A 26,665-nucleotide genomic window follows, 5' to 3' on the forward strand; every position below is an offset into this window, starting at 1 on the left:
TGTACTTTTGTGTATGGCTATCCTTTGCATGTAAACCGCCTACTGCACACTTGTTGTAGCTGGAAAAAAAATTGCGATTGAAGTCGGCACAGATTGAAAAATGACGGAAGAAGTCGGTCCAGGCTGAAAAATGTGAGCGGGTAAGCGCGCACGCAGCCCTTCGGCCACGCTCCGCCCACCACCGCAGCCCTCCACCCGAGCGCCACCCGCGGTAAAAAATATGCGAACGAAGTTGGCCAAGGCTAAAAAATGTCGAAAGAAGTCGGCCCAGGCTGAAAAATGTGAGATGGTAAGCGCGCACGCAGGCCTCCCCCCGGCGATAAGCGCGCGGACAACCCTCCGCACACGCGCCGCGCAGGGAAAAATACGCGCAGGGCTCTGGGGCAGGGGTGCCGTAGTTTCTCATTGTTTGAGTCTCTCATAACTCCTATACTACTTTCTTCGAGGTTGGGTCAGTTGGCTATGCAATAATTGCACGGAAACAAACCATGCACTTATCGAGCGCAAAGCGGGGGGGAGCGACATGCATTCGCGTCTGATGGACATGCGTTTTGCAGCGGTGAGAATGACTGGAGCTGCCGCTGTCTAATGGTCAAATAGACAGCTTTCTCGGCCGGAGGAGTCGAAGGTCATGTCGTCTATGAGCTCCAGAAGTCTGTAGTTCTGGGTTTGGCTCAAGTGCAAAAAACAAAAAAATGTTAAAAATAATAAAGGAAATTGATAATTTCTATTTGAAAGTACGTCCATGTTTCAATTGTTCTTAAAAATGAGGGAGCGGATTCGAATAATGGTTGCCTCCAATTCTGCTGCCTCGCATGCAGCAATGGCATTAGTGCTGACATCTTTTTGGTAAAATCTGTAAAAGCAAAAAAGAAAGAAAAAAGCACTGATAATCATTGATTCGATACGGAATGCGAATCGAATGCACGACAAGAGTAAAGCGTCGATAAACTTGACTTCAATCCTTATTATGAAGGGGCTCATTATTTTATCCCCCTCACCACCACCAGCAATGGGGTAGAGTATCGCCCCTGGCGATGAAACTTCCCATTCATCATCTCACATTAGAGTTGCTGTTGTTGCCTCGGTAAAACGAAGTGAACAGGACCGGAGAACATTCTATTTATGCGGCAGTTCGATACAAAGGAAGTCCTACAAAACACTAACAGTTGCATCGGAGGCGCGCAGAAACACTGTGGGAGCCTTCAAAAAAGTATTCAAGCAGGGGAACAAATTTTGATGACGAGCACCTTGGGAGCCTTCTAATTTACGCACACACACAAAAAAAGTATATGAGCTAGGTTTGCCATACGGGCATCCGTCGGCTCACCTTTCGCTATAGGCGGAGTGGAGTGGAGTGGCAGTACAAGCTGAAAATGATCCAAAACGCATGGTAATGCGCTTACCACTACCATTGGGCATGGCCGAGACCCTCGTTCCTTTGATGTCAGAGCTTGACGCATACCTGTGTTGAAGGGTTTATATCCCGCCAAGCATGATACGTAGAAAATAATTATTTCTTCCTCAGTACTCATGCTCGCAGTACAACGAGTGCATGATGTAATCAACTAGTACATCTCTCGAGGTGTCACGGCACCTATTCCGTGCATTCGAACGAGCAAAAATAATAAGAAGAACTTGTAATGTTCCGCCGCGTCTTCCGTTGGTAGAGTTGTACTGCGCACAATAGCAGACGACACCATCGGCCTTGTCGTGTGCTACGGAATATCTTGTGGCTGAGCTACAGCATGTTTCCCGCACATGACGCTGGGACGTCGCGCTCACGTTGCAGCAGAAAGCTATGACGTTCTGTGCATCATCTGCTCTATAGTGCTCTGGGAAATGTCACTTGTGTGAACGCACGGTTAAGGTGGTGTGAAATATACACAAATAAACTGCACATTCTACCATGTTTTCCATGGAATTTATTGCGCAATTCTATAACAAAACGAAAAAATACGAAGCAGAAGTATAGGCTTACAGTCGAAATGTGTACCAAACGCTATGGAAAAAAGAAAGGGGGAGAAAAAGAAAGAGGTGAACTGTGACAGCACTGCTACAAGTTCTGCGCTGCGATGTTTTTTAGCAGTTCTCCCATTGGCGTCGCGAAGATGTCTATCCGCTGATAGAGCTCTTGCACTTTGACATCAGTGTCCTCACCTCTCTTGAAGTAGCTGTCGACGGTTTGCTTCAGCGCCTGATCAGTAATAATCATCGATGTTAGTATGATCAGTGATAAGTTCACAGATAGTTGTCACTAATCCCCAAAACTTTCGCGTCACAAAAGTTTCCTTCGATTTCTTTATCATGACTCTGCACATACACACACGGTACATACTACGTTTACAGATCGCGCCTGCCACCTCTGGATTCATGATGTACACGATCCGCGCTTAATGGCGTGCTTTTACCTCCGCTTGGTAACCCAGCGGACAACGGGATCAAACACAGACAGGGTTGTTGGGACAAAAGAGGGGAGAAAGAGACGACAGGGAGGTGGTGAGGCCTGCTGGGAGCAATGCAGAATACAGCCTTACGCTTACACGACTTGTGATGACGCTTTCCTAGTGCTTTTTCCCCCGCGCATGAAGGATAATAAACTGTAAATTGACGTAAGCAGCATGCAAAACCGTCGTTGCAGTGTTCTGGCAATACCACCTAAGAACAGCCTTTTATCCTATGAAGAGTCGCCGAGGTCTTCTGTGTGACCTATTTGCTGAATATTGAAGTGTATTGATATGCAGCATTACATTACAACGTATAGCAGAGGCATCGCTCATCGTGGACGCTGCCATATATTGAAAGCGCAGCGCCGTCTAGCCGGAGGAGCACGCTGAAAACTGCTTACCGCTCAAGTCAGACAGAAGGATAGCACACGTGTCTTCTGTCTTGTGCTTCCTCCCTGCAGGGAGGAAGCACAAGCACCAGACACAGCAGTCGACCAGTAGCCTTGCTAATTCGCCTAAGCAAAACATTCTCAGCAGCCAATAGAAGTGCTAGCATGATGTGACGCCACAATAGGAGGAGCTGGGAGAAAAACGCGCGCTCTTGTGCACCAATAGAAGATTCCAGTAAATCCCAGTGCTATCCTTGCGCATGCGTTATACCCCTGGTGATTACTGTCATGAAAAAGGGAGAACAGTCCTTCACGTTTCGTTTTCGTTGATCTTGACACTTCGTGAAGAATGAGCCGAGAGAGGAGGAACAGAAACAGTTTAGAGACCTTCTCCCCCTTTCTAATGACCAGATTCTCATAATTCAAAACTGTGCTGAGCTCTATGCGAATTTCTGAAGTAGTCTATTTTCTCAGGAAGTGCCGGGTTCCCAAAGTAAATATTTTACATGATAGCGTCTTTGGGTAGTAGGGAATTTTAGAATAGCGGACTCAGGAGCTTTGTGTGCGCGAGAAATAGCATTATCGCCACTGCACATGCCCAGAACGTCAAGTCAGCTTTCGCGTTTTGAGCGAGCTCGCTATTTATTGGAAATTGCGCGGGGCCACGCGAAGCTCGCTTTGCGGCTCTGCGTTGCTCAGAAGGGTTGAAGTGCGGCGTAGTGGGTACGTAGTCTCACAAAAACAAGCAGCCATAAGAGGAGGACGACAGGAAGTATGCACCACAACTGCTAACTTACAACGGACGGACTTATTATGTGACAAGACAGGAAGGCTAATTTCGTTCAGTGTAGAGATAACTTGATGCGTGGAGGAAAATAATCTGAAAGCATCTGTTGGAGAGCGTGGATCACCGTGCCCGACGCTGTCCAATAGGCGCGTTCCGCTCTAGCGGCGCTGCAGGCGACGGGCGCAAGCCAGCAGCTTTACGTCACGGAAACGCAATTTTATAAGAGCTGCGCGGACAGACTGGTTGCGTCCGATATACCGTTTACAACAAACGCTGTTCTAATACTCCCTAGCATGTTCTTATCCCGCAGTAAAAAATAGAAGTTCGAGATGCCTTTCGTGCTGTTTTAGGCCTCGCAATGCCCCAGCTGCAACGAATAAGTAACGGGTGCGCTTTCACTACACTCACCTTGATCTCATTATTGGCGGCTCTCAGTTCGTCTTCTAGGCTCAACCGGTGTTGCAGATCTTCGCTCTGAATGAACAGTACACGTGTTAGCTGACAGGATGTACTGATGTTACCCGTGTACAACATATAACTAATTCAATTGCAGCAGGATTGGCGCAGTCTCGGAAATTCAACAAGGCAGCGTAGGCATTCCAACAAATAATTTCCTGAACAACGGAGCTCACTCAATGCTCAAATATCAAGTTCCTTACCCGACTTTCTTCGAGGTTCCTGACCAGTGTCTGTAGCTGCTCAAATTTATCCTTCACTTCCTGCGAATGACAGTAATTATACAAAATCGGATCAGAGGAATTGAATTGTATCTGAGGATATCTTTTGTTTTGTCTGTCCTTCGGTTTCCTCTATAGTCGTGTGCATCCTAAAAAGGAAAACAAATCCAGTCTGCCAGCTCTCAAAATATTACTGCGCCGCAGGTAGGATGGCTGGGCACAGAGAGGTCACGCTTCCTCCTGCGCCAGATAATGTAGCCCACCACACTCACCCTGATTCCGTATTGGCTTTTAAGACTGACCGCATGACACTACACTGTGGCAGAAAGTGCGCTTCCCCACTGATGGCGCATGGTTGCGCTGCAGTATTTCTCCTGGCGCGCTATTGCGTCTCCTTATCTCAATGGCATATGTAGTTGATGGACTAGATTTCTTTTTATCTGAAGTTGAACACGACTATAGTATGAACAGTACTTGTAGTTGCATTGTGGGGACTGCGAACGATCCGTCCAAACCAGAAAGATTGCATTGCACAGAAAAGAATAGCAAAATGAAGATTGTAGTTTCGCGAATGTGGAGCAGGATCAGGGCCGAACCCAGATCAAAGGGGAAGGGGAGGAAGCCTATTGGTTTAGTAGGGGGCGTTCGCAGAACCCCCACCCATGTGGATCCGCTGCTGAGCGGGATACTTCGGAGCGCTTACAGTTACCTGCACAGCGACCACCAGTGGTCTGTTGAATTAATGATGAAGCGACAAGGGAAAAAATGAATGAGCGAAGAAGAGAACCTATGTTTCACTTTCTTCGTGATCACATTATGCATCAGAAATTGAGGCATGATTCGATGTCCCAGATATGTCAATGGCGTGGAATGCCCGATGCATGACTTGGGGGCGGGGAAGACATTGAACGGCCAGTGGCGGCACCGCAGTGCCGGACTGGACACTAAGGCTCATAGGCTCGCGCGACCTTCCCTGACATGTCACCATTCTCTAACCCACACCTCCTCACGTATTTCTGCAGCGGGACGTTCCCATACTATGAGTTGAATTTCAAATCGTGTGTATCCCAATGATCTATGATACTGATAAGAGGTCGTAGAGCTCGGGTCGGCGAAAAATGAAGCGAATTGACGCCCACAGAGATCTACTTGATGGCTATAGAAGACCCTTTGTTTATAAACATGTGACATCACGAGAAGACCGGTTCGAGGTAATATTTTGCTGTGGTGGGCGAGAAGCGGGAAGAACACGTCGCCTGATAACTTTCGTTCGTTTCGAGTCCACAGCGCCAATTCCCTCCTCATGTGCAGAGCGCCCTTACTTGACGATAGGGTTCGGCGTGTTCCCTGCCATTGCCGTTCTAACAAGAACGTAATCTCTTTTGTGGAAATGATTGTGCCACTATTTTTGGTGGATGGTGTCGCTCCCTATGGGTCGATCTCGCAGCGAATAGTGGAACTTACAAATTTGGGAATCAAAGTTTCTACTGAAACGGCTCTTCACATTAGACTGACAAAAGCAGGTTTCATGGGCCATTCACAAGTGAATATATAATTTTTTTTACTTACCCTTAATTCGCGTCGTTGGCACTCAAAATTGTCTATGACCATCTTGATATGCTGATCCTGTCTAGTGTGGGCATCGACTTCTTCTCTGATACCCTGCATACATGATATTTCATTAAACAAGTTGAATCGAGCATTTTTGTTCGTCGCCGCTCTGTCTGTTGAGTGCATATGATACTTCAATGCGTCTCCAGCGGCATTACATAGAAGACAAGGAAAAGCATCAGAAATTGTATTGGCTGATTTCAACAGAGTGGGCACTGTTCACAAGCCATTCAAAAGGAGATTTGACTACAAATTCCAGAGATGTCCTACATAAAATGTGCAAGTGTACACACACACATACATAGGATGATGATGAAGTGGGCGATTCACTGCCCTATTGCTCATTGAGAATGGATGAGGGGATGATGATGGGGGGATGGGATCTTTCAGAGATCCGTCGCCAGACTGGTGAAGCGCAAGAACTACGAAGGCCTTGCATCTGGTAGGCAGTGTTCGACCACGGTCCAAGAATCTTCGAGAAGATGAACGGCCGTTTGTCAATACCTCGAAAAGCAAGTTCCATGGGTACACGCTCTTGGTGATATTCCCCACAAGCCAAGATGACGAGGCAGAGGTCGCTATGCATTCCACAAGTGGGGCAGAAGGAAGACGAGGTGGAGTCGAGGCGGTGTTTAAAGGCAGGTGTAAAGGCAACGTTCGGCCTTATGCGGTGGAAGAGGTGTAAGTGCAGTGAAACATGCGGCATGCGTGAAACTGTTTGATATTACATACTACTGCAACTGGCACAGAGAACGCGAAACTGTGGTGTTCAGCAGCACTCACAAATCGTCTTCCTTCTGGTCGCGGTAGTGATGGTAAGTGCTTGATTTCATATGGGTGCTTGCCTGCCATAAAGGCGGACTCACTTCTTAAGAAAGTCTATGGGGAATTTTTGTTCTCGTAAATCACGCTAAATTTCTACACGAAACAGACACAGGCGTGTTCCTCTGAATCAGACATTTACCAAATACTGCACAAAATATTTAAAATAAGATACTAAATACTCCGCCTAAAAAGTATTTTAAATAGAGTAAAAATACTCAAAACTGAAAGTAATTTGAGTAGAGTAGTACTAGTAGTAGTATTTAAGGTACTCTAAAAGGCACTTTAGCATTCGAAGTAAGTGAAACGCGTATTCTGAACGTGGCCGTACAAATGAAAGGAATAAACTTCATCCGCCATACTTAGGCATATCTTATTTGCAACGTCTTGGTGTCAAGTAACTTGGTGAACTTCGGTGAGCTCAAGTAAACTTTGGTGATATGTCCTAACCCAGAACTTCGTAAACCCTCCTGTACTCGTATGTCAGCTCGGCTCTTTCAACTTCTGGCGCGTGTTTATTGCTTTGATGACCAAGGAAATAAATGCCGGGACTCTCTTGTACCTAATTCCCTGGGGATTCACCTGGCAATATGAGTAGGAACCGTTTTCTGACGAAGGGGTCGGGCTATTGATAAGCAAGGCCAAGCGTGCGACAAGCCTATTGTACAGGAGGAAAAATGACAGATGCGCGAATTCCCAAAACAAAAAGACAACAGGGGGAAAGTTCCAGTGAGCTGAAGGCGTGCTGGGTACGGCGTGACGAGGAAATAAAGTATTTTGAGCACTGACTAGCGAATACTGAAAGAAGTATTTTGAGTACTTTAAAAGTATTTGTTGGCAAAAGTATTAAGGAGAGCACCAAATACCGGAAAAGGTATTTAACATACTGTAATTTGAGTACGTACTCAAGATATGTACAAGTCTGCTCTGAGTTTATCTAGGGAATGACATGTTTTTACTTGAAGTCCTGAAGGGATCCACTGATTTTTGGTGAATTAAAGTTTGTCAGATTTTCAATACATGGGAGTCTGTGGGATATGCAACGAAATCGCTTCTCTTGGCACGCATGGCCGCGATATCTGGGCCAAAATGATTTCATTCCCTAAAGTAACAGTCTAGGAATTGATTGCAATCAACGAAATCGACAAACTTACTGCAGTTTTCAGATCCCTGCGTATGAAAATACTTGTTTTGTACATATTTGGTGGAAACTGCAGCAAGGGACGCGGACAACCAGGTTAAAACATAAGCGACAGGAGACCTGTAGACTCGCAACTAGCAGAAGTTTAATGGAAGGAAACAATATATACAGTACACAAGTTCCACAACCAACCGCAATAAAGCACGTGGAGCAGTAACAAGAAGCTTTACCACATATAGTCTTAGCAACGTATTCCCATGTATCATCTTAGCAAGCAAGGAAATCTTTTTCCAGCTGAGTTATGTACCGCTACGGACTAAATCTCGTGTATTCAGAATCGTAACGAAAGTTATGTTTCGGAAATCTCTTTGTCTCACTTTACATTCCTTCAAAATATTTTGGCTCTACGTATCGCGAAAGCTAGATAAAATTAATTTTTATTTTTGAGAACTGTGACGTCATGTTAGGCTCCGACGGAGCACCCAGCTTTCGTCTGGCAGCGTTGCGGTCCTTGGCGTCTTCCAGGGGCTCACTTTTTGCACTCCGTTCGCGGAGCCCCACGTGACATATCATCCGACCGCTCCCACCTTCGTGAGAGAGAACACAAACGAGGGAGAAGACATCTCTCCCATTTTCCCCTCTATCGATCAGTGTCACGTGACTTCTCCACCACGTGACCTCCCCCGTACGCCGATGTCGTTGCTAGGAGCCGAGTGTCGCTTCCAGAACATGGCATCATTGCAATTTGTGGGCTTAGGATTACGTCACCCGCTCCTGCATCATCGAAACTTGGGGAGGCTCGGCAGACCTTCAAAAATTGTCAGAAATGCACCACGTTCGTAAACAGGATTGAAATTTCGCGTGTAGAATACTAGACGCACCTTGTTTTCATGGCCTAATAAAATAAATGCGGTTTTCTGACTCCGGAGTGGCACTCTAAGGCACTGATGTACATGTTGCCCGGTAAACTGATGTGGAACGCCTCTAGAACTTCCCGAACAGTTTTATCAGATCTCTTCCCAATTACGCTAGTGTCATTGAATCTCGGTCAACAAGAACAATCCCTACAATGCACTGGCAGATGGAGTCTCTACTTGCGAGTCTGCAGGTCTCCTGTCGGCTATGTTTTTGTTGTCCGCGTCCCTTGCTGCAGTTTTCACTCAAATATCTACTTCAACCAACTACCCCTGGTTTTGTAGTTTGCTACCATGTTCTGCACGCTGACGCCGATTACATCACGGGAGGAAAGCAAAGCAAAGAAAACAATTTTCCGACGGTGCTGCCATCCTTCGCTGGAAGCGAACGTAACTAGGTCGCGTATGAGTCCGCCTTAGCTCCACTGTTGTGTCAGCCTATTGAAGTACAGGACCAGTTCTGCCTCCTTTCGGCCTACACAGCGTGGTGTTCCTGCTGAACGTGCTCAAATTTGCGACTTGTTGCAACCGTAGAGGTACCGAAATAACTCAATAGCTGAATAGTCCTATAAGCTTTGGCAAAAATATATATGCATACCACACTCTATGCCCTTGCTGTTAGTACTAACTCTCATATGACTACTGACAAAAGGGGGAACTTCTGTACCAGCTGAAAAGCGAGAAAGAAAAAGCGCAGACGGGAAGGGGTCCTTACCACGAACTTGCATCCAAATCTCGTGTAAGGACATCCTATGGGCTTCCTTGGACATACAGCATAATGGAAGTCCCTGACCTACAAAATTTTAAGCAACTTCCAGCAATTACAAAATCTAAGTAATTGCAGTGCTGATATATGTCTCGAGACTTGCCTCTAAAAATGTCTCGAAATCTGTGTGGCAATGTTCGCATGTCGCAGGCCTCTGATCGCAGGCTTCCATGTGTTCCTGTGTACAATGGTTCATTTGGAATGACATCCCTTGTGCGCTTCCAAGGTGCCGAGCCTCGCTTTGCACCTCTTAATATTGCATTCATGTCCTGTGTAGCACTTTGATGTAAACTATGTTATTCTCTATCACATCACATCACACGTTAATAACAAAATAGGGAACTGCATATTATTTTGTTGCAAATGAATTTATCTGATTAACGGTATCAGTTTCCCAACTCACGTCAAGCGTGCATGCCTTCTGCTCTTTCTGACAGAAGGGACACTCGAGATCACGTTGAGGGCACTCCTGATTTGTATGCAGAGCCAAACCTTCTGCACTAACACATGTGTTGCACAGAGGACACCGTACGCCCTCACTTCTACAGTTGGGGTAATGTACCTGAAAGAAACGTACCACACTGTTACGAACGGATGGTGGTCATGACTTCAAGAGCTGAAAAGCATGAAACTAAAGGTATGAAAAGACGTTCAGAGAGTCGATGTCTATATTGATGAGCCCAAAGTCCCTTCAATAAGGTGTTGAGTTTTCTTGGAGCACCGGCTATGTGAACGACTTGAGGCGCACATCACCCGATAAGGTGCCGGACGCGCCGGAAAAAAAATAAGTTGGTTGGTTGAACGGTCATGGAAGAATAATATTGAGAGGCTGCTTATGAGCCTCGCCCAAAACAGTTTGATGTAATAGCTTCAATGAAGGCTCCAATGAAGGCTACTGAGGGATGCTCGCATGTTTTCTATAGTGGGTATTTCTGCGAGACTACACGAATTCTAGAGCAAGAGGGACATCACACATTTCCCTCTCCTGTACCATCATCTTTCCCCTCCCTCTTTCACACTTCCCTTTTCCCTCGCACCGAGCTGTCACTCATAAACAGGCTGACCGCACCTTCCCCAAACATCACCCTCCCCTCCCCACAGAAAAACATCTATGTAACTCTCCCGCACATGCCTGTGTTTTGCTCGGTATGAGAACCGCCCAACAACTGCGTACAAAAAGAGATCGTGAACCATCACGTCATGTAGAACAACACATGCATTCTCACATTTCACATGCATTTTCCCTGACCAAGAGAAAACACTCTGAACGGATGGATGGTTTCTCAGCGTGGTAAACGTACCTGCAAATCCTGGAGTGTAGCTTGATACATACAATTACTCTTGGGGCATTTGACTGTGAGACCAAGTATCTTCTTCCACGCGTCGGGGCATGTCCGCAACTGAGATCAAGTACACTGTATTTAAATTGGAACAAACCAATCTCGCGGGCTCACCATCTAAAAGGCAAATATATAGTACATGCATGTACGGAAGGTCCACCTCCCTATGCGCACCTGTGCTTCAACTATACGAAAGCATACTACTCTACAAGGAAAAAAAAGAGGACACAGGTGATTCTCCTTTTGGGGGGCCTGGGGGAGGTCAGATCCTGACAGACTACAACCTCCTGGAGTCGAGTAATTCTCTTCCGTTGAGGAGTCGCTCACCTACAGCGACTCTGGTGGAGTCATATGACCTCCATGGCGTCAGGTTATCTGATTCTCTGGATAGGTTGACGTGGAGCCCTGTCTTTTGGGGGAGCTACTCGGACGCATAATCGAGCTGTATTGGTATTGCTCACGCATATCGGCAGCGCCGTCCTGTCCTAGTTAGGGTCAGTGGCGAGGGCAGAGGGAGAATTTCGGAGGTTTAACCCCGCTCCCCTCGAAGAATACCTTTTGTAGCTTTTGTAGCGCAGTGGTGAGAGAGAGAGAGAGAGAGAGAGAGGGAGAACGAGGGTGAAGTCCTTTTCCTCCATGTAAAGCTTCCGAAGGACCTGTCCCGAAATAATATTTCTTCTGGCTATGTTACTGGTCATGGTTAACTTAGAACCCTTCGCTGCAACTGTAGTAATGGGGGTCGATGTACTGTGTCAGAGATCACCTGATTCTGTCTCCTCTTGGATAACATGCTCCTGGCAAAAAAAAGAGAGAGAGAGAGAGAGAGAGAGAAAAGAAATCTTCTGCGCATATTCCTCCTTACGAACCGGCGCCAGGAGAGTCAAGTACAAGGGAGAGAGAGTACAGAAAGTGGCGAGGATGCTGTCGCCGAAAAGGGCGTCAAAAGCTGAAATGACTCTGCTCGACTCCCTTTTTTCTTTTTATTTTCTTTTTTTTTTTCCTAGAGAGTTAGGAGAAGACAGTGTATTTTGAAATATACAACTCACCGTCGCAATGTGTTCAACTACATCGTCGACAACGCATCTAAATGTGCCACCTTCGTCCACCATATTGATGCAATCTTGGCAGTAAGTGTGATCATCGGTATCCATCACGATGCGCGTCGAAACATTCCGGCAGAGTTTACATCGCAGGTTGTCGGGCACAGCTTGCATGAACGGTACCTTGAGTGAACTCGGGAAGCAGTCGACGCCGCGCACAAGCAAGTGTTCTCTTGCCATTTTCCAAAGTGCCTGTAAATTTCATGCATCATCGTAAGACCTCTGCTGTTCCAGAAACAGCAGTTCTACGCGATTACATCTCAGTCACGCTCTTAGCGTCCTTTTGAGTCATTAACAATGCGTGTATTCGATGTTTGTATTCGTATTATTAATAATGAAACAATTTTTATAAGTAACGCGATGCCTGCTCCGCTGTCGCAGCAGGCCGAGGCATAAGAAATAATTTTTTTGTCATTCAGATGGTCGTGCATTTTAGTATACACATTTTAGTATGCATTTAGTATACAGGTTTAGTGTACCCACTTTAGTATTTCAATCGGTGCCTTTTATATAGCCGTAGCTTGAATGATTTCTACTGCAGCGTGTAACATAACAGGAATGGATGTGACTTATGGCATCCTCAACTTGCAGCAACAGATCGCTCTATATTCGACTGGTCAAAACGGGGATCTCTGACAACAGCCTTGGCAGTTGTTTCTTTCTCAGTTCAGCCGGGAGCGCTCTGGCATTGGTACCGCTTTCGAAGATACCATTAGTTTAATATTTCCATCGCTCGGGAAGGACCATCCTACTGCATGTAAATCGAGAGCGCTTTCATCTACGTTTTTAACAATTATAGTCTCAGAAAATCAGTGGAAGCTCACGCCGATGATGATGATGATGATTAGGGTTTTTTGCGGTGCAGCAGCGACAAGGGCTATATAATGCGCCGAAACGATCTTTGTTTGTTTTTGTTTTTTTTATGGCACAAGAACGATTATTGGCCAAAGAGTGCCATCACCCATGTCCATTTATGCCCATTGTTTACATCTACTATCATTGAGCCAAAACGATGTATTAACGACGTAAAAATTGTTATCAGTTAAGACTAGAGTGATAGGTTATATCCAGTGCATGACACGAATTCAAGCAAGCATTTCGTTAAAAGAAAATGGTTCGCTTAAAACAAGCGGCATGGCCGAGTGGGTTAAGGCGTCCCGCTTGGTGGTGGTAGCCAACGTTATGCTGAAGTGGTAGTTCCGATATCGCTTAGGTGTGCCTCGGAGGGAAGCTATATACTACTCTGTGTCGCTAAAAGCGCACCCTTCCACCCCTCCGAAACAGTGAACTCACCCGCTTCCGGCGGCCGCTAGGGTGTCACGCCGAAGAAAAAGTACGCCGCTCGCGTGTTCCGTAAACTTTTGTCCGAACCTGTACTCACAACTAAAGGAAATTTTTATTGTTGACACACTTAAATAGCATTAGCACACCTAAATAGCAACAATAAAAATTTCCTTTAGTTGTGAGTACGCAGCTTCCCCGTCTGTTTTTATTTATTTTTTTTCTGTCCTTGTCTATCTGCTGGGTAAAACTTTATGACTTATCAACGACCCCGTTTCTCTATACATTAGTACAGAGAGGAGTTCCCCACAGTGCGTGGTTAATGGAAGCGTTTGCTGCTACCAGAGATTGCGTACACTAGAGACCATCTCGTGTGACTGAGTGGTTAGCGTGCTGACCATGTGACGTTGAGACTGGGAGGTACCCGAGTTCGAATCCCGGTTCCGGCCGGTACAGTATCAGGGTTTTCCTGGGATTCCTCAGACGCTGTCAGACATATGTCGGCACAGATCCCTTAGAAGTCCGCCCAGGACGCACATTCCCCCAGAGCGTTCGTCGTGACGTTGCCCACCTCTGTGTGGTGCGTTGTGGTACGTGTGTCACCCGTAAACTCACAGGTAAAAACACTAAAACTACTGTTTATATTAACGTACAAGCTTTCTTGCAGTAGTCTGCATTTCGTCAGTGGAAAGGGTGCACCCCGTGAGCTGTATGTCTTATCCAAATGACAGCTTCCGATCAGAGCCGTATATTAAAAGGGAGTCTGGCCATTAATGGGTCATGCCTATACCTGAAGCTCCACCCACTTTTTCAGCTTTCCGACCAATGAAGTCTTGAAATATGAAGCACTATCAATCAGCCTATCCCCACTAAATGCCCCCTTATCCAACATGGGCAGCGCCATTTTGGGTGGCAAGTGAATTGGATGGGATTGACATGGATACCTCTCGTAATCTGGTGGAAATTTGATGAGCGCCACCTAGGGAGCGTAAGGCACGTCTGGAATTGTCGTCTGCTTCCGTCGTCGTACCGCTGCCGGCAGTTTTGACACATTCTGTTGTCGGTATGATTTTTAAGCAAATCCACATGAATAGTTGGAATATAAGAGGCAAGAATGTTTATATCCATGAAATCCAGCAATTAAATACAAGATTGTACAGCACAGCGCCGTTTTTGTTATGGTTTCGTTGTGATCGCCGTGTTCACTAGGCCTAACACCGGCGACAAAACGTATTATTTTCAGTTAGATATCGATGGATCAGCATAAGTTGAAACTGATTTCCGAGAAACTTATATTAGGATGTACATTTGCAGCGTAAAATCAGGTTCGTCTGTGAAATTTTTTTTGTCACGAAATTCCCGCTTCACTGTGTTTGTTTTCATCGCCATTTTGGGTGGCAGTATGGTGTAATGGCGACCCCCTTGGTAAAAAGCAAACCAATCAGAGGAGCGAAACTGTGATTGACAGGTCGAGCCTCTTTTTGTGACTCCTCCCAATGGCTAGACTCCCTTTTAATATATGGCTCTGCTTCCGATGAAGCTATAACACGTCCTGTGTGCAGATTAGGTAATGTGATTTATACACACACCCCTACGGCACCCAACACTCTTGTTTTTCCTTTCTGTGTACCCTGCACACGGGTGCTTTTGTTATACCAGCTTTAGATGCGTGTCGGCAACCATACATAAAGCTGTTACAACGTAACTGTAATAATGACCCCCCCCCCCCCTAAAAAAAATTTTTTTGCATCCCCTCCCTCTCCGTGGTGGCGATTCTGGAGGAACAACTCACTGGGCCATTGGTTGGTCGTTGGAATGTATGCGAAAGGGGAGGAGACACACGTGAGACCTACTCAGTATGACACAGAAGTACCTAATTGCTGGGTACAAAATTACTAGGTATTACTAAGGTACTTCCCAAAAAATGTTACTCCCATCACTCTTAGAAAAAACACCAGTAAAACGGTAGTAACGGTTGCAGTTACTAACCTTCGACGTGCGTTACTAGTTTGTCACTAGCTGAGTACTATCTAAGAGACCTGGAAAGTAGTAAATGCGACCATTCCTAGCCAGAAAGCTTTGCTTGGTAGATCTGTTGGCAGTTGGATACTAATGTATTCTGCTATGCCTGCTATATGTTATTTTGTGCTTATTAATTTGTGGTGAAGGCAGTATTATCTCAATTAAACAGTAGCTTTATTTAAAAACACAGCGTTAATACAGTAGTATTTTAATTGATAGGAGAGTGACTTATGGCAGCGCATTATTTGCTTCTGAAATAACCAAACACACGCATCCACACCTATAAAGTCGGCTCCCGGCTTCACAATTTCGGAAGAATTTCTGATGTATTGAATCAGTATCAGTTCTATGAGTCTGTGCACTTCCGTCTCCGTTTATTTTTATCCCCCCCCCCCCTTCTCGAGATGATAGCCATTATTAGTTTTAGTCGTTTTTCTCTCTTTCCTGTTTCGTTGCTGACTGGGCTCAGCCTCAAAAGAGATGTGCTTTGGGACAAGCCGTTTTTTCTTCTAACAGTGTACACTTGGGAAGCTTCACTAGGTGAACGCAGTAGTATATACTACGTGAAGGTCGCGCTTTTTATAGATATTGCTTGGCCACTTAGTAGGGGTACCTAGCAAAATGCAGTGTTATCAACGAAGGTGGTAGTGCTGTTTACTATATAGATTCTTCAGTTAGTAACTGCTACTACAACAACTTTTACTACATTCGGTTACTAAGATCCTAGTAACAGATGTGACAAGTACCTGCTTAGTTTTTAGTTAGTAATTGCTATGACCTTTTTTTTTAAACAGCGCATTAGCACTACCTGACCAGCATTGCAGAAGTGTACAGGTTCGACCCGCGCCACTGGCATTTGCTGGGATTTTCGTCAACTGTCGTATTTCAACGTACTTGACATCCAAACTAATGGCGAAGCGTCGCAAACCTTTTAAAAGAACAAATATCGTCCAGTGGAGTCATACATGCGAGAGAAAGAGAGAGAAATACACGATGACGATGATACGGGGATGCGAACGAGTGCCTCGCAATTGTCATCCTCCATCATTCTGCTTATCCTACCTTATCATTGCGGCTTTTTCGTCCTCTCTATCAAACTTCAACTTAATCGATCGAGCTTTGATGTCCCAGTATTACGGGCCTGACAACCTAACACGATGGGCAAAAGAAATTTTGTTTCTCAGAAACTTGTGTCACATTATTTTGAACGTTTTGCGTTTGCCTTTCTGGACGCTGCCTAGAGTGGAAAACCACCCCACTACATCGTCAAAGTATAGCGTCTGGACGCTCAGGCACTCCCCCCTCCCCCCCAGCACACACACACCGTGCACTTTCCACAGCTAAATTCCAACAGACGCCTTCATCCGCTCATTGCTTTCTTCACACACAAGCAGCTGTAATTGTGATCACAACAGCGTCACAAAAAAAAAAAAAAAAAAAACGAACGGATATAGTTCCTTGTTTCTGTTGCCGCGTCGTACGTTGCAATGTGCACGCCTGCGCTGACAACGAGCACCTGACAGCCAACCCATGAATGTAATTCCATGGGCACTTGAAGCTTCAGTGTGTCGTCTTGCTGCGAATTATTCAATATATGATGTACTTAAATGTGTTTACCCTGTGCTGAAATCCGTTCGACACCTTCTCGTGGAGCACACGTTATAGAGTCCACATTCGATAATCACTGCCCATGATTCTCGGCATCGTAATATCCTGTACACGTCTAAAAACGAAACAATATTACCTACGCCGTGCTATACTGTGTGAACGGTAAGTTTCAACCCACCTTTTCTATTTCCAAGAGCGAATAAATTCAGTGTTGCTCTCGCCGCCTGCGCAGCTGCACTGGCTGCACACCACCGGAGGAGCCAAAGTGCGAACACTTATCGCAGCCGAGGAAAAAGGAAATAACACACTCACCGCGTATACCACTACACTAGCGGATGGATATGAACAGCATAGTTTCGTATTAAATACGCTTCATTAAAATCAGAACGGTGTTCTGCCACTGTTGTTTTGCTGGTTTTATACTTCAACAAGTGCGCTTCGCAACACGACTATGTTTGTTTTTGTCCCTGTACGTTGCTCATCTGGCGTGGACTATTCACCGTGAGTCACGCTCTTCTATCCGCTGCCAGACACCGCCTAGCCTAGCCTTGCCGGCCTTGCTCGTTGTTGTGCAATCGACGCTGCGAAGATACGGTACGCCGTGTGAGTGTTCAATTGCTTTCCTGGGTAAGGAAGGCAGGATTGTGTTTGTGCTCTGCTGGTCTCTTTTCTAGTTGCTATTGGAGCTCCGCGGTAGGTAAGCTGGTTTTGGCTTGAGCGTGCTGGTGTATGCAGTGACCAAGCTCAGGGAAATGTGTTGCCAACCGGGATTTTTCCAGCATCCTTCCACGCCCATCTAAGGCACCTCAAAAAAATCTTGCAACGCCTCCCCTCCTTCCCAAAATCGCCTGCCAGAATGACCAAAAAAAGCTGCAAGTAAGAATGTCACCCCCTGTACGGGACACTAACACCTCCCGAGACGAAATGATGATGATGATGATGATGATCGTGGTGGCTATGCCTTTTGTATCGGACAGATAGCGCAGGAAAACCGCTCGTCCTAGCACAAAAAGAAAAGGAAACAAAAATCCCCCCTCTCTATTCACCACCACCGGCCTTCATTCCGGGTTGTGAACATCCCTGGTTGCCAACGTCAAAATGTCGTGTTTGTCGTGGTTCCGCGTACGCGTGCAATAGTGCTGCCACATTGCTTCGGCTGCATTATTGGTGAAAGCAGTGTCAGAGAAAACCGGCTTCAAACCACCCTCTGCTACGACCTTTTCCTTTTAATGTGCAACATGGCTTTCACATTTGTGCAACACCAGGGATAATAACGTCGCAACAGACGTTATGGGCCTTAACCGTTTGATAGCCAGTGTTAAAAAAAAAAAAAAAAAAGATCGGCTGGTTGCTTGATCGGTTGCTTTATATCGGGCGGACAGAATGCTCATATTTTAATAAGCGACGCTGTTTGTTATCGTTGTTGTTGTTATTAGAGTGTATCGTACGCAAAGGCTATAGCGTACGATGTACCAACTACGATGTACCTTCTGTCCTTCTAGATAATTCTTCTTCTAGACATTCACCCGCTTTCATAAATCATTGTTACAAATGCAGAGCGAAAGAAACATGCTCATCAACTGGGCGAATATTGGCCCAGTACGCCACGTCAAAACTCACTGCTTTGGCTCGCAATTTTGTGCTGAAAAGCACCACACGTACAGTGATCGCGACTTCCAACCAACCTCCCGTTATCGTGATCCCGCCCTGATAAGCGAACGACTGGCGGCGAACTAATCGCACCTCACTCATGTTATTTCGAGGGGTGGCAGGATGTTAGCATGTTGTCGCTTGTTGTCAAAACGTGTGGAAACGACACAAAACAAAATCTGGGGCAATCTTCGGAACGGCATTGCAAGGTTTTGCCACTAAGATTATTGCACAAGTTTGCGACAAATCGCTGTTTGATGTAAGGTAATGATAATTTGTTAAATCCAGAGCATGAAGGCTCGGCTTTTTATGAAGTCACGACATTGCGACGCACGCAGACTTAGTGATGATTATGATTCGAATTTTAATGGCGCATCAGCTTAGGCCATAGTCCGCCAAAACAGTTATTTCTTTTTTTTTACCTATAACAGCTATTTACCCGAAAAGTTAGTTTTTCTTTTATTTTTTTAGATACAAAATTTGTGCAAAAAACAGGACCGAGAGGGCAAGCTCTGTCGAACAGTCCAGATACACAAACGTTTACTCATGACATTTCATATGTCTCTTGAAGGATGTCAAAATACACATGAAAAGCAAATGCCTTGAAGAAAGACAGAGTGGAAACCAAAGTTAGTGTGAGAAGTCGGGTACTGGAAAGTGTTCGCCGAATGCCTTAAAAATAAGGGGTGATAAAGTCTGTAGTGGAAACTGCTATATTGCGGTAAGTTGGGAGAAAATGATTACGTTAAAAACAGTACATTATTAAAACTAGTTAGAAAATATTCACTCAAGCATAAAACGCTAATCACCTACCAACACACACACACACACACATGTAAAAAGAAAGACTGTGGAAGGGGGACATATTGATACTAAAAAAGGAAGGAGGGATGATATGTGGATGTGAGGCTCTTCGCGGCCCTCAGGCTGGACGCTGCACCGGACATGGCCAGATGAAGCGAAAGGTAAGCGAAATGGAGCTGGACGGAATATATGCGTCACGAAATTGTTGCACAACGTTGAAACGTAAAACTTCATTTTCTGTGCGTGTGTCTGTGGACCTTACGGTAGTGGCCTAATGGCCTAATGTATGCTGCGGACAGTCCCGCTTCGCCTACTGATCCGTGTCAGGTGAGGAGAGAAGGCGGTTCTCTGGGCTTGCCGTCAAAGGTCACTTTCGCATCTTCACGTAACTTTACAGACTTGTTGGTTTCAACCAAGCATAGCCTTGTGTTGATGCATTTTTTTAGATTTGATCCATTTATTGGTCGTTCACTTACTTCGAAAAAATACCTTCAATAGTTGCTCAGCTGACTGGTTTAACTAGCGAAAATTTCGTGAGCATGACAAGCGCAAAAGCGAATAAATTTAATGTGTATCAGTGCCGATTTTACGAAATGCTATGAGAGTATAATATCGGACTCGGCGCTAAGTAAACTAGTGCAGCAACAGGCTTCAACCCTTACTTCGCGAATGCACTTGGGTCACATATAATCCCTATGGTTATTTATTTCTGGAATAGCAAGCCGACGTCCCGTTTGGCTGACCTTTCCCCCGTTTTTTTTTTCTTTTCATCTAATAAATATATCCCCTCCCCCTATGGTTGTGTCGTGTGAAAATTTGGAACCTAAATAATTTTTTTAAATATGCCTCAACAGCCACTGCAAGGAATGGAGATTCCACGGGTAGCTAAGCGTCGGAATGGTCATTTTCTACTTCATATCTCAGGGAGAGTCCTGCTTAGTGTATGTAAGGTGGTGTTAGTCCTTCTAGTGTTCCCTGTACAGATAACGAGCACTGGAAGGTCCCCCCCACCTTATTTCTTTGTTTCTTGAAAATGAGTACCACACAAATGCTCACTAAAATTTTGTGTTCGGTGCCTCCAAACAACAAAGAAAAGCGAGCTGTGGCCACTGTTATAAAGGCCCAAAACAACTGCCAGCATCTAAGATTGCCATAGTTTACGTTATGGTAGTCATCACCTCCACCAAGGGAAGACGGAAACTTGTTATTATTTAATTTTTTTTTTTCAGCTGTCGAACGATGCATTCTTTCTGAAAGGTAGAAAAAATAAAATTCATCTGAAAATTGCAACGCTTATTATCTTAGTATAATTCACTGTTTCACACATTGAAACAGATGAAGTCAAATCGACTATTCTCTAGAGAGCTGGCCTCAGATTTTCCCTCTGCCTAGAGAATAGTCCGTTGCAGGGTGTCGGAGCGAACCGAAAACCGGAACCGAAAACCGAAAAAAAACGCTATTTTGGTGCGAACCGGAACGGAACCGAAACCGTATACGTTTTTTTCGCTCAGGAGGGAAACCGAACAATATATTTGACGGTTTTCGGTCCAAAAAAAAAAAAAACTTCGCCGGTTTGGACTACGGATAGGCGAATGAAACAGCGCGAAACGTTTCGGTTCGACACCCTGGTCCGTTGAGCAATTGTCTGGTCCCCATCGCACACACCTTCATTTGCAAATGTAAAGGGTCCTTGTTTCGGAAGACGTAAGGTTGTTGTCGGACCTGAGCGCATTCATTTCTTGTAGACGTCACAATTGGGGCGGGGCGTGTAAGTAACGCCCACTTGCCGACAGTCCCGTTTCGCCTAATGAGATTGCACGGCAGTCCCATTTCGCCTAACGCCTGTCACCCCTCCTGCCGCTTTAATCCGATAACCCGGATTTGGCGAAATGGGATGTAACCCTCTGGACTACACAAATTGCCATTACCTTACATCAAACAGCGACTCATCGCAAACTTGTGCAATAATCTCAAAGATATTAGTTGCAAAACAGACACTCGTGAGATCGTCCCGCAGACTGCGCTAGATTGTTTTTTTTTTTTTTTTTTTTTTTTTTTTTTTTTTTTTTTTTTTTTGCCGAGTCTGTTCTCACACGTGTTGACAACAAGTGACAGCATGTCAACATCCTGCCACCCCTCGAAAGGCCATTGGTCAGGCCCGGTACTGTTTCGAATTGTTGCCGCCAGTCAGACTTATCGGAGAGGGGTCACGGTAACGGGAGATTGGTTGGAAGTTGCAAACGCTGCATGTTTGTGAAAGTGATTGAATTGATGCCACAATCGGGCATACGACAGCACAAAGCCATGGGCAAAGAGCAACATGTATCCCGACGTGTTCTCTCCTGATAACATACACTTTACCTCGAATAGACAATGTATATCGAATAGACGCTCAGCTGATCGGGATGCCTGTACACAGGCCGACTCTGGTGGCGTCTGATTGGTTCATTGCACAAAAATCGATACACGAGCTGCCATATAATATCTGGCTGCTTTCACTCCACTTTTTGTTTATTCTGTACAATTCGTATACTCCACCAGGGTGTCGGAGCGAACCGAAAACCGGAACCGAAAACCGAAAAAAAACGCTATTTTGGGGCGAACCGGAACGGAATCGAAACCGTATACGTTTTTTTCGCTCAGGAGGGAAACCGAAAAATATATTTAACGGTTTTCGGTCCAAGAAAGAACTTCGCCGGTTTGGACTACGGATAGGCGAATGAAACAGACGTCGTGTGCTCTGAAGTCATGTCATGTGGAATGTATGTCGGTGTAGTATGACCCTTAGGCTCCCTTTGTAATGGTTTATCGTTCGCGCACGCACACAGACTTCGAGGTACATGTGACTCTCTAGCAATGTGCCGTAGTTTTCGTTTTAATTTGATCCCCCCAAACTCTACTCAACTAAACAGCGACCCAAGGGGGCTGCATAACGGCTTCTTTGCCGGTAATGTCGCGCAACGCGTCCCTTGTTTTAGAGCAGCTAAGTTGAATACATTTACGTATACGCGAGGGCAAGCCCGTGCAAAGTGGCAACGCTTTTGTGGACAGGACACGAAGAAAATAAGACGGAGCCGTCGAGCGCGTTTGTGAGTGAAGGTGTTCCTCGATTTGCGTCGTACTCGTGCGGTGGTGCTTGCTGGCTAGACACTAGCAACAGACATTCGGATGGGACGCAATCGCTCCAACCCAGCAAGAAACGTATGACATCACGACAAACAAGTCCGTTTGTAGCATGCGCTTCAAGGAAGGAGAAAGCCCATTTGAACAGACAGTAACCTACAGGAACCAGGAGCTATAAATTTCACAGCTGCCTACTAATATTAAATACCATGTATGCGGAATAAACGGGTTTACATTTTGTAACATTGATTTATTTTGTTTTGTTTTGTGGGGATGAATATTCCCAGCAGAACCGGAACCGGTTAAAAACCAGTATGAACCGTTATTTTTTTGCTCCGGAGCAGAACCGGTACCGGATCGTTTATGATGTAACCGGAACGAAAACCGGAACGAAAAACGTTTCGGTTCGACACCCTGTACTCCACCCAGTGGCGGATCGGGGGTGGGGAGCAAAATTCTAGTTTATAGATTGAATTTCTCTCTCTCTCCTCCCCCACCACGTGCATCGATAAAGAAATCGCCCCGGATTCTTGAGTCGGGGCCCGGATCTACCTCTGACTCCACCACACACCCGCTTAGCATTACTATTACCAGTAATGCCACCAAGTTGAAGCAGCTACTGAACAACGTTTGGCCACAATATTCGCGTTGCCGTCGCCTGTCACTGTTCTCACGGAACATGCGGGAACTTTGTAGGGTGCCGCGGGAGACAACAGTGAGCTTTAGTAGTATTGTACGTTGTCGCCTTTGCGTAAGTAAGGGATAGTGTAGTGATTCTGCGCAATGCGCAAGACTCTGTTTCTGTCTCGCTATGCACCAGCTCCGGTGGCGCAGCGGTAACGCGTGCGCTTGGAGACTGGGAGGTCCGCGGTTCGAATCCGCGGGCCGGGCTGTGCCGTCTGGGGTTTTTCCTGGGTTTCCCTCAGATGTGTAATAGGCGTATGCCGGCACAGTTCCCATGAAGTCGGCCCATGGACGCAGCTATCCTCCCCCCGAACGGATTCCGCTCGGTCTTCCACTTCACCCTTTCCTCTCCTCCTCTCCACCACCTTTCCCTTCCCGAGAAACATGCCGCCTAATCAGGCAGGCAGACCTCTCGGGTTCCTCCCAACGACACTCCTCCTCCTCCTCCTCGTCTCGCGCGTGACCAGCTCCGGTGGCGCAGCGGTAACGCGTGCGCTTGGAGACTGGGAGGTCCGCGGTTCGAATCCGCGGGCCGGCTGTGCCGTCTGGGGTTTTTCCTGGGTTTCCCTCAGATGTGTAATAGGCATATGCCGGGACAGTTCCCCTGAAGTCGGCCCATGGACGCAGCTATCCTCGGTCTTCCACTTCACCCTTTCCTCTCCTCCTCTCCACCACCTTTCCCTTCCCGAGAAACATGCCGCCTAATCAGGCAGGCAAACCTCTCGGGTTCCTCCCAACGACACTCCTCCTCCTCCTCCTCGTCTCGCGCGTGCGGTGAAACACTAACGCTATCCCTTAGGTACGCAGAGGCGATAGTGTACGGTACACTAAAACTCACTAATAAAGAAGCAAGTCAATACGGCACGATGGAGCCTCATTCTGTTCCTAACAAGGGAACTATGCACTCCTGTGTTCGTACACTTACACCCCTTACGAAGCACCGGTCGATCGGTCCATAGGCGGTAGCGTGTCAGGTGAATTCAATGCATTCTGGGCAGGGTCTTGGTCATACGTCATCGCAAACGTCAGCATGCACGTGACCGCAAAAAAGAGAGGCGCCCATTATAAGCGGCGGAACAGTTTGTAAGAAACGTGATTGCTGTTGCTATGAATCGTTTTGCACCATCTTTCTAACTTGATAATTAGTTTGATTCGATATCCTTGCAGTACAACATGCAGGGGGGGATATATTTAATGTTGATGTTTAAAAAAAGAAGGGAAGGTTTAGCCACGCCACAACACGCAGACTTACAAATGAGGTTCGCAATATACTGCTGACAGCTCCCAAAGATATGATACCGACATCACCGTTAACACTCACTCAGCACTCCGGAGGGACAACCTACCATGTCAGGTAGGAAGCACCGCACATAGCTTGGTTTTAAGCTGGTGGGTATGCGTCGGCGAACGCTAAATCGGAATGCGAACGAGGTCACATGACCTCAAATTGACCTAGCCTCTGACGTGGAACCAGAGTAAAATGGTCTCTTGCCACAAGCGGCCGGAAGGTGGGTACATAGATGGCGGCAGAGCCGTTCATGAGGAGCGTTTGGCCATGATTCTGTGATCATTCATGTGAGCGGTCCCGTGGTAGACAGGAGCATCCTAGAATGCAATGCGAAGGCGGCTACGCTCGTCCCAGTGGAAAACGGCCGCTCCTGTGTTTCCTTCCTCCATGGTGTAGGGCATTCCTGTGTCACGGAGTGACATCGGCAACCCTCATTCCCTTTCAGGGTTCTCGGAAGCAGTGCGAGCTGATTGAAACATGTAACTTTCCCTGTTCTGTAGCTTAGGAAACAACTCGAATGCTCTCGCTCTTTCTTCACTGTTCCTTCTCGTTCCTGACCCTCTTGTTTCTCTTGCAAAAGATATGTGCAGATGACGCATGGTGGCTTTTGAGGTAAGTCGCAAACTCTAAGGGCACGTGCACATTGCTTCGATTGTAAATTGATCTGCGTACCGGCAGGCACCGCGCGTCGCGCACATCGCCTAGGGAGCCTCCATATGTGTCCCCTTTTCATTCCATATGTGTCCCTTTTTGTGTTGGTTACAAGTCGGAAGATAATTGTCCACGTTATTATGAATAAAAGACGAATGCCTCTTCACATTTGTACGAAGAAACTTGTAGCACATTTCTCACGCGGCCCGAAATATACCGAAGATCCATTGCACCACGTACGTGTTCACGAAGCTCAATGAGCTTGTTGTGGCTTTGCGGAGATTTAACGCAATTTAATTTACTTTAACGTAAATGACCACTGAGCTACCAGAATACACGGTACACACTGCACGCTGCAAAGGTGCTTGCTTACCTCGCACACGCACCAGCTCCTTGTTGGTTCCCATTCTGCTCTCTTTACTTGCGCGAGCGAAACATCTTTCCGCTTTTTTAGATGCTGGGAAGCGATACAAACGCGCACCTTTCCGAGAGTGATTGCCACACTTGGGCACATAGCACCCTGGCATTTCGCTGCACGACGTATCATACGAGCAACGCGCTCTGTAGATCTCCACGCACGCTTGTCTTCGTCCACCAACGAATGTATTTGCTCAATGAAGTAGGAACTACTCAAACAAGAGCGAACGCTGGTTCGCGACCTAGCTCTTTAGGCGACAGATCAACGACCCCATGCCAACCATACGGAGATGAACTGAGCCCTAGCAGTGGTTCATAGAAATAGAGAAGAAGAAAAAAGCTCTCTCATGCGTAAATTCCGATGCAAAAGAACTGTGACCCGAACGTGGTACACGGAGAAAAAAATCTCTGGAACTCTGGTATTACCCGAGAAAATGACTCGTGGAACGACCGATTTCAGCAGTCATAGAGGAAGTTCTGACGCGCTTGTTGCACGCTGGATTTAAAATTCCGGAGGGATGAACTGCGATATTTGTTCCCAAAACGTACAATTACGCTAAGACACCGAAGAAATGCAATCACTTGCTTGTATATGTGCCGGATGGCCGCTCGAACGCGCAAAATGCACAGCCGGCAATGGGCAGCGCATAGCAAGTTGGGAGTCAAAATGCCCGCTCCGCGGAAGGGCGAGGAGGAAAGGCGGCGTTGGCACAATTAAAGGGTGTCTCCTCCCTGAAAAGTGGAGAAGCCGCAGCAACCCATGGAGGCTCCCTAACATCGCCGTGCGTGTGAACTAAACTAAAGCGACCAAAGACCGCTTTGGTACTGGCTCCAATATAGTTGTCTGGTATCTAACAGTACGAAACCTCATGCCGAAACCTCATGCCGAAACCTCATGCAAGAACGAGAAGAAGCTGTCGGTAACGTAGTGGGAGTTAAGCATCAAACTCAATTATACATAATTTACTGCACGGTTTAGTTAAATATTTTGTGTGGCAGTCATGGGCGTACCAAGAGGGGGCCAAGGGATACCGTGCCCCTCCCCCCTGGAGCTTCGAGGTCTTTAGTGAAAATTGCTCAGTCTGTGTTCATAGATCGCCATGACTTCTCTGAGATGTCACAATAATGTGCATATTCCAACAC

At 46.3% G+C, this 26,665-nt stretch overlaps 2 protein-coding genes across 3 annotated transcripts in view; one reads left to right on the forward strand and one right to left on the reverse strand.

Annotated features, from left to right (window-relative positions):
- Positions 1–1,908: 1,908 nt before the first annotated feature.
- LOC135400921 (TNF receptor-associated factor 2-like) lies at positions 1,909–17,349 on the reverse strand. Of its 2 annotated transcripts, XM_064632937.1 has the most exons (11): positions 17,084–17,349; positions 16,915–17,020; positions 11,941–12,186; positions 10,856–10,954; positions 9,958–10,116; positions 9,658–9,732; positions 9,504–9,581; positions 5,870–5,962; positions 4,283–4,342; positions 4,032–4,097; positions 1,909–2,197 (listed from the first exon to the last, which is right to left on the reverse strand). In XM_064632937.1, the coding sequence occupies exons 3-11, from the start codon at positions 12,172–12,174 to the stop codon at positions 2,057–2,059; spliced, it is 1,005 nt and encodes a 334-aa protein (XP_064489007.1). In that variant the 5' UTR covers positions 12,175–12,186; positions 16,915–17,020; positions 17,084–17,349; the 3' UTR covers positions 1,909–2,056. The 2 variants fall into 2 exon arrangements, with proteins under 2 accessions (XP_064489007.1, XP_064489006.1); XM_064632936.1 differs by lacking the exon at positions 16,915–17,020 and having other exon boundaries at positions 17,084–17,347.
- Positions 17,336–26,665, forward strand: part of LOC135400919 (TNF receptor-associated factor 6-like) — a 38,521-nt gene continuing 29,191 nt past the window's right edge. Inside the window, exon 1 of the mRNA XM_064632934.1 lies at positions 17,336–17,499. The gene's annotated coding sequence lies outside the window, so the exon portion shown is untranslated. The remainder of the gene's footprint in view (positions 17,500–26,665) is intronic.

This window comes from Ornithodoros turicata, chromosome 7 (assembly GCF_037126465.1).
Source record: "Ornithodoros turicata isolate Travis chromosome 7, ASM3712646v1, whole genome shotgun sequence".
NCBI classification, from domain to species: domain Eukaryota; kingdom Metazoa; phylum Arthropoda; class Arachnida; order Ixodida; family Argasidae; genus Ornithodoros; species Ornithodoros turicata.